The 8,806-nt window shown below is 28.7% G+C and overlaps 2 protein-coding genes and 1 non-coding gene across 3 annotated transcripts in view; all 3 read right to left on the minus strand.

Moving 5' to 3' along the window:
* Positions 1-3,321: 3,321 nt before the first annotated feature.
* Positions 3,322-3,905, minus strand: LOC111614037 (KRAB-A domain-containing protein 2-like). Its single transcript, XM_023355417.1, has 2 exons — positions 3,713-3,905; positions 3,322-3,653 (listed from the first exon to the last, which is right to left on the minus strand). Exons 1-2 carry the CDS (start codon positions 3,903-3,905, stop codon positions 3,322-3,324), a joined length of 525 nt encoding a protein of 174 aa, XP_023211185.1.
* A 2,460-nt stretch (positions 3,906-6,365) lies between these two features.
* On the minus strand, positions 6,366-6,438 carry Trnav-aac. Its single transcript has one exon. It is a non-coding gene; the product is annotated as a tRNA-Val (tRNA).
* Positions 6,439-8,368: 1,930 nt separating this feature from the next.
* Positions 8,369-8,806, minus strand: part of LOC111614033 — an 8,000-nt gene continuing 7,562 nt past the window's right edge. The window contains exon 7 of the mRNA XM_023355411.1: positions 8,369-8,784. Coding sequence (XP_023211179.1) covers positions 8,695-8,784 — 90 coding nt within the window. The 3' untranslated portion in view covers positions 8,369-8,694. The remainder of the gene's footprint in view (positions 8,785-8,806) is intronic.

Consider the following 8,806-nt stretch of genomic DNA (forward strand, 5'->3'; position numbering starts at 1 on the left):
GATACCCTCGGGATTTGGCAATGTCAAATGTTTCTTTTGTCGCATCACTAATATACCTCAAAAGACGCGACAGGGTTCTTGTAAATTTTAAACGTTTCTCACCATAGCTGTAAAAGTCTAAATATGTTAAACTTAATAGATTGTCCGTCTTTTGTTTTCTAACTAATTCGTTTTAGGACCAGGTGTTGTCCACGGAAATTTCCAAAATTTACAACTTTTCGGTCACTCTCGTCGAACTGGAAAAATTTCTGTCTTTATTACATCTAATACAGTATTTCGAAGAAATCGGTCCCCACTGTACGCGGCTATAGATTGGTTCGGTTTAAGCTTTTGTTTAAGTAATATTCCGGCTCTTTCGTCAGGGTTTTGTTTACGTCCCCAATTCCCTAATCGCTTAATTATTTAACTACTTCTTAAGTAGAAATAAGTCGAAATCGGTTACTTTGTACTCGAATATTTGTAGTCTCGGGAAAAAGTGGAAAGACAAATTTTTATGACAAACGGATACATAAATCGTAAATTTAAGGAAAATAAATTCTAGAGCCTTTTTGTACCTCGTGCATCTCTCTCATTCATTAAATTTAGTTGTAAATCACACTGTCCAAGTAACGGTTATTTTTTAACATTATACAAGAATTGTACACGTTTTTTTTTATATCCCCTTAAAGATAGGATGTATGAAATCGTAATATCACTGGTTTAACATCGAAATCCGTGAGTAATATAAAATCGGAGAGCGGAATAAATATATCAAATATTTTAATGGATTTTTTAAACTCCTGTCAACTATACAGAACTATCGTAAAAACATAGTAAATTCTTATCGGTTGGGTTAAGTTATAAATCTACTCGTTATTCACGTAATTCGAAATATCTAGTGGGCAGGCGGCTAACAGCCCAGAACCGGTCCTTGATAGAATTGGAATCTTTATATGTGTGCAGCTTTCACCCAAGGTCGTAGGCTTCCACCGGCTAAACGGGGTGAGGTTGGTGCTCTGTAAAGCGCATGCGCAAATCTGGCTTTTCGTAATCTGAAAATACAGGAGATTCTACTCCGCCACTAATATTCTAATATACAATAGCAATTTTTTTTCTACGTGTAGTATAGAAATTTGTAATAAGATACATAATGCGGTTATAATAAAATATTGTGCGATTATTTTCGTATAATTAAAATTAATATTTATTTATTTTTTAGAGAATACGAGGGAAGCGGCGCTTCCAACCCTTCTAATGACGGCACGCCACTGGTAACAGCAGAGAAAGTTACGCAATTCGTTGTTAGATTTTTGAATATATTGATGCCAATGCTCCGCGTAAGAAAAAGTATATAAAAGACATTTTGCAGTCTCAGAAAATCACTGTTTTAGATGAAAAAAATAAGTTTTAAAAAAACCTATGAAAAATATCTAGCAACGAGTTGTGTAACTTTTCCGGCTTTTATGAGATTTTATTTTTAAAAAATTTGTATTATTGATCAAATTAAATAACAAATTGTGTGTGGCGCTATCTGTTATGAGATTTTGTTATAAAAACTTTATATTTTTTTATTATTGTATAATGGAAAAAAACTTAATTTTGAGTAAGCTATGAAAAACTTCATTCAAATCCAAAAGTAATAAAAAATTTTCTGTTTTCTGTTGCAGATATTGTAAATTTATCATCTGCTATTTGGAGTGATAAAAAAATATATTTTTTTTAAATTAGTCGTCATTTATGTAAATACTTTTTATATAAACTTGCGTTATGTTGATTGTGTGAATGTTTTTATGTAAATTAAACATAATTAATTACAAACATTCATAAACAAATCGGGAGATTTAGTTTTACGTTCCCCGCTGTTAGGTATTTGTTACTGTGAAAGACCAATATCTAGCAAATGTGGATATTCTCTGGTGAATGTCAGCATTCACATAGTCGCTAGGTATATATACGAAATATTTGCTAAATATCATTATTTCTCACTTATACCGGCAAATGTCGAAATTCAGCATGCACTGATGGTGGATGATGAATAAAAATATTTTTATTATGTTAAGACAAAAATGCACTAAAAAAATAAAAGAAATAATACTGATAAATGTCAAAATAGGAGAAAACTTAAGCAACAAACAGTACATGTAAATAAATTGTTGAACCTAAAACAAACAGTACATTCTAAATCAGAAAAGAAAATACTGTAATACCAATGATAAACCTACACATAAATCATGTGATTAACGTTACACAATCTTATTTATTGAACAACTTAAATTGTCATGACACTTTGAATTGCATAAGAGTCCCTTGCTTTTACAACTGCATTTAGTCGTGGAACACTTCTTTTTCAATTACAGCGTGTATAGCCTTCCACCACTTTTCGAATTAGTTGCAGCTGCTTCTCTCAGCGACATTTCTTGAAAACTCTCATCTATGGAAAGTAACTTTTCTTTACAAATTACGAACTGATTACGGGTATAAAGCTGCTTGAGGGTACCATTTTTGTTTTCTAATTTATATTTTATAAAAGTCGGAGTCTTCTATTCCAGGTGTGGTCAAACTTTTATCCCTTAGGAGCTACTTTTTTGGTAAAATATAGTCTTCGGGCGACTATGAATATGGGCAATTTTAGGATTTTTATATGCGCATGCGTTAACATTCATTTGCATTGTTAACGCATGCGCATGCGTAATGCATTTGCATAAATACAAACAGTATGGGGACGTTGCACAGACAGTCTACTATTGTAAGAATAAATTACCGAATTAAGATTTTTAAACATTAATTTAAGTGAAAGCAAATTGTTAAACTTAAGCTTCGCGGGCTACTTTCAAAACCTTTGCGGGCGACCGGTCGACCGCGGTCTACGTGTTGGCCATCCCTGTTCTATTCCAACAACAACCGCCAACACATTTCGGGCATCTGTACGACCACGGTCGACACAAGGACCTGTATTCTTACTGTATTACCAATATGAACAAGAGGAAATTTACTTTTTGAGGTTCGTAACATTTTCGTTACTTGCAGTAGAAAATTCTTTTTCGCAGCGGCTCTTTTTATAGAAATAAACTTGTGTTGTTCAGTCAGGGCTTAATATGAAGACATAGTAGGTTGTAGCTCCTCTTCAATATTTTCTTTTGGAATATGATTTTCGGTATGGCCCCTGTTCAAATTTTCTTCAAAAGTATTAGCAATTTAGAAAAATTTAGAAAAAATATATTTCCTTTTGGACTATACATATAACTGAGTCCATCTTCATCTGTCCTTTCACACGCTTTGTAGAGGCAATAACAAATTCACGGCGATACCGACCTTTTATTTGAGGCGACATGTACAATTTTTCTATTTGTGAATTCGTCCGGGCAAATTTATTTTTAATGTATTAGCAATTTCTTCGAGCTGTTCTTCAGTTTCAATATTTGCGAATTGTTCGCCAGACAAAGATGACGATGCTATACCTCTTTTTGGTTTAACGCCAAACAGGGCTTCATAAGAACTTTGGCGTATTCCTTCATGGTATGTTGTGTTCTTGGCAAATTCAACAAACGGCAAACCATCTGACCATTTATTTGTATCGGTATCGTTCATCCATGCAGTTAACATATTCTGTATATCCTGATTGTCCCATTCAGCTGAGCCTTGTGTTTGACTATGACTGGCTTTCCGTGAACTATCTTAACATTTTTCCACATAGCGCATAGTTTGGATGTGACTCGATTACTGAATTCCTTACCATTATCTGATTGCAATATAGCTGAAGAACCAAATGTTAAAAATATTTGAAGAAGATGATACGCTACTTCTTCAGCTGTCTTAGTTTTCAAAGGTCGTAACTGGACAAACTTCGTTAAATGGTCTTGATATATCATTATAACTTGTGATCGCCATCCCTGTATGACTGTAGGCCTATCAGATCGATTTGACATCTTGAGTTTAACTCCGAACTGACACAACGTTTCACAACAATATCTTTTTTGGTGCACTATGTTTCATTTAACATTGTTTCATAAATTTAAATACAACATTACAACTTTATGTGTAATATTTTTGTATTTAACTTGTAATTCTTTAAGCATACGTGTTCTTCTTCATGGCATATTCTGATTTGAGTTTCGGATAGTATACTGAACAACTCATTATTAGTAACATAACACAGTATAGGCCTATTTGTTTCTCCTCAGAAATTTAATTGATTGGCAGACTACCGTTTGAAATTCGGCTGTGAACGGTACAGTTTCTTAGAGTTAACATTAAAAAATATTATGATACTGTATATGAAAAATTTAAGCTATTCTATTATATATCACTTGAGAAAAATATTAAAAACGAAAAAGAACATTTTGCTATCGTGAAAAATTAAAAAAATTAAAATGTAAATTTACTAAATTCAAATACGGATATAAATGTGTCACCAGAATGGTGTGCGATTGTAGTTGGCTCAGAAACAAAATAGGGATTGTCATGGAAATACAGTATGTTGTAGAACAGCAGCTGTAAGTTAAAAAATATATATTTTTGCCTTTTGTAATTTTCGGTTTTTTGAGAAATTTATTTGTTTGTAGGCTAAACTTTGTCGTATGAATTTACTGATGAGGATCGGAAGAACAAAATGCATATGAGAAAAATAAAGAAAATAACAAACAGTAATGGTTTTTTAAAGTCTTTTTAATACTACTACTTTATCGTTTTTAACATTTCATCTCGGACGAAGAGTCGGGAAAGTACAAAATATAACTAAGAATTTTATCAAATTTATATATTTTTAATATAATTTTAGAATTAAATACCTGACTTTTTGATAATTATAAGTTGAGAGTAATTAATTACTCTTAATCTTTTTTAATAAATTTAATATAATTAAATTGGAAACCATAGAAAAGAGGTGATATTGAAAAACTACTCGTTATTGGCATGTACAATATTTAAAAAATTTCATCTCTACCCTCAAATTTAAGTCTTTTTTTTTGCCTATTTTATAATAATAATATGAGATGTTATTTAAAAAATAACTTACAACAAATGCAACCAACCACAATTTTAACTTTCAGCTGGTGTCATAGTGTTTAATTAAATATTTTTTACATGAAAATATTTTATAATCATAATTCAACAAAATTACTTCTTTTATGTTTTTGTTTATTTAAATTTTATATCCCACCATAATTGACATAATCATCTTCCGTTATCTAACTGATTGCAATAATTCCGTTTTAAACGATTAAAATTAGTAATACTACTACAACAATAATAATATGTTTAGTTAAACAATAACATACTTACTCAAGAGTTGGGCTAACAAATAAATAGAGATTACACTGTAGCCTATGAAAGATATTTGGGGAATTCATTTGCGTCTAGAGATCGTAACTTCACATATAACAGGCAGGGGAATTTTTTTAAAACATTTATGCACAAAAGTTGCATTTACGTATATTTGTAATGTATATTTGTATGTATATTTGCATTGGTATATTTGTAAATAATGAAGAAACGCGTAAAGAATTGAGTGTTAGTATATTAAATTTTATGTTTAGTGCTTAAGTTTGGCATTCATTCTGTTGTTGTTCTAATTATATTGTTAGTTTTATTATTGATTTCTGAAACTCCCCAGAAATGAGTNCGGTTTGCAATTGTTATAAAATCTCTGTAAACTAAAATTATTAATACGTATTACCCCAAATGTTTTCATTAAATTGATATAAAGATCATTCTTAATCACTACTTGTTCTCTATATAATTACAGTAGTTTTTAATCACATGATTGATTTTTCAGTGAAATCGCAAGTATAATGTTTTACATTGCTTATACTTTATACATATAATTTTTTTTTTACATATAGTATACTGTATTCAAAATATATTATATATTTTGTTTATATTTCGATGATTGTATCGTCTAAAATTTAACCCACTGACTTACTGTTGACACAATAATAGGTCAATCTGCTCTTGGATAAACTCCAGATTTTTAGATTTTATACTGACTGTATCGTGTATTATTTGTTCTAGAAAAATTTGTATGACAATTGATTTCAGTCACATACAAAGTCAAACTTAGCATATTATGGAACCGCTCTAAATAAAATTCTGTTTTTTCATAGACTATATTGATATACATGTTGGCATGTCAAATATTTTGTCAATTTGTTAGTTATGCATCAAATTTAATTTACTGTGTTATATATTGTTTCTATACTTAAACTTTGTATATAGTATTTACTTTCACTTTTTTTATTTTTATATAGTAAATATTCATTAATTTCAATGAAAATAACATTCTTAAAGTCATAACAAGTTCCTTAATTGCAAATAATTGCACAAGTAAATATGACAAAGTTTCTAATTATTTTTCATCTTTCTAACATTAGACATGAAAAAAAAGCAAGTGTGCCTGCCAGGGATCGAACCTGGGACCTTCCGCGTGTTAGGCGGATGTGATAACCACTACACCACAAGCACATATCCCAAATTTTTCTATATTTTCTATTAATTTGAACTAATGAATTACAATTAATTTGTAAGATAATAGTTTGTTTTCAAGTTTTTCAAAATTTTCTTTAATTTTATTTATTAAAACATATTTATTCATTAAAGAAATTGCGTAATAAAATAAAATCCAATAAACAATTTCAAGAGTTAACAAATAAAATATTATGTATTTATAATGTATAATTAAATAACGTATAAATACCAAAATAATAATTTGATCATTTTTTAATTGCCATCTTTAAAAGTAGAAGAAAATCAAATATAATTCTTACTTTTTTAAAGTATTGAATATCTCCAATGAAATAACTAAAATATTTTAACGAATTCTTCAAATTATATTCACTTTTTAAACATTTAGGCTAAGAAATATAAGTTATGAACTTAACAGATATAAAATGCTTCTTATATGTTTGATAATTAAGATATGCTATTTTATAACGTTTCAATACATGATTATATAGTAGGACATATATTCATATTGATTTATGTGCTAATAACTAAAATTAGATTCTTTTATGAAAAATTTTTGTGCTTTTTTATTATCATTTCAAATTTAGAACTTACTGAATAAACTATAACAAAAAGAAATAGAGTACATGCATATATTTAAATGAAAAATAAAAGAATGCTTTCATTAAACTAATAATTAACTTATATCACCTAGCAATAAATCCAACTAAAACTAAGTTATTATCTTTCGTAATAACAGCAAAATATCTGATAAAGAAACTAAATTATATCACGACAATATTCCTCTTAAACTGTTAATGAAATAAATTATTTGGGAATCACCTTTGACTGGTATGTATTATTTGGGAATCACCTTTGACTGGTATGTATTATTTGGGAATCACCTTTGACATATTTCTAAAATTAACAACAAAATAAAGCAGGCTATTGATAATCTTTTATTTTTATGTTCTACCTTGAAAACTTCTAACTTGAAAATTCATATAAACTATATAATTCTATAATCAATCCAATTATTTTCTATGCAAGTCCTATTTGGAGTCTGGATTATTCATATAAACTGGAGTCTTTTTACATTTATTTTCTGCGTAAATTATTCCACTTAGAAAGAACAGTTCCTGGCTATGCTCTACGACACGAAACAAATCGCATTTGGTCCTACCCTTTTTTGCTAAAACGAATAATTAAATTTTATTATAGACTCAAATTTAAAGTGACAATAATATAACTTTCTTATATCATAAAAATATCAAGCAGCGCGGTAACCTAAAATTCAAGCAGTTATGGCATTACAAGTTATGTAAAATTCTAAACTCATTTGGCTTCTCAGAACTACTATTTAAAGACAATATTCAAGATCGGAAATACGGTTACACGCTCTTATTGGACTCTGCTATATCTCAATCCATAAATAAAGACTATCTCTCGTTAAGCCATAGTAATTACCATCTCTGGTATATTGATATATTTGAAATTCCTTCTATCCAATCGTATACGTCACAATTAATTAATTTGAACGTAATGCGCTTAATAATCCAACTTCGCTTAATAAATATTCTCACTTTATTAATAACATCTACATTAATTTTTCAAATACCCAATGTGTCCTGTGCAGTTCTAAAGACTTTTCACCATACCACTTTTTATACAATTGTCAAGAACTTATAAACATGCGCGAACAATATGAAATTATAAGTATTTGTAAATGTAACTCGCCTGTAGAATTTAAAACAAAGTTGAATAACCTCAATAAAAAAGATATGTATAAAACATTTTGCTAAAATTGTGGAAAAAAAATTAACTCAATGTTTCCAACTAATAATAATAATAATAATAATAAATTCTTTTACAAAATCTAATAGTTCAATATGGTCTTTCCTAATAAATAAATAATAAATGGTCTTCCTAATAAATTTGTATGTGTCTTTACCGCTACAACATAAAATTTACTATAAAATGAATGTACGGATCTGTTGATTTGTAATCGGTTTGCAATTGTTATAAAATCTCTGTAAACTAAAATTATTAATACGTATTACCCCCTGTAATAGGGAAATTATTCCCTTTCGCTAATAATATTTTTTTAAAAAAATAATTAACTTATATCAACTTAAACACTCGTTTTTAATTATATTTAAATTTTTTAACGGAAATTTAAACATATATAAATATTTTAGTGAAAATACTACTAATTTGAAAATTTGATACAAAGTAACTGTTCTATTAATTGTAAGAACACTAAAAGATTTTATTTAATTATTTAGAATAATAATAATCTTCATAGAAGTTGCATAAATACTTTACGGTAACATCTGTATTATTTTGGCATTGTTCCATTGTAGCTCTCTATAAAAATTTAATATTAATT

The sequence above is a fragment of the Centruroides sculpturatus genome, unplaced genomic scaffold, assembly GCF_000671375.1.
Source record: "Centruroides sculpturatus isolate CEXI.00-Female unplaced genomic scaffold, Cexi_2.0 scaffold1970, whole genome shotgun sequence".
Taxonomy (NCBI): Eukaryota; Metazoa; Arthropoda; class Arachnida; order Scorpiones; family Buthidae; genus Centruroides; species Centruroides sculpturatus.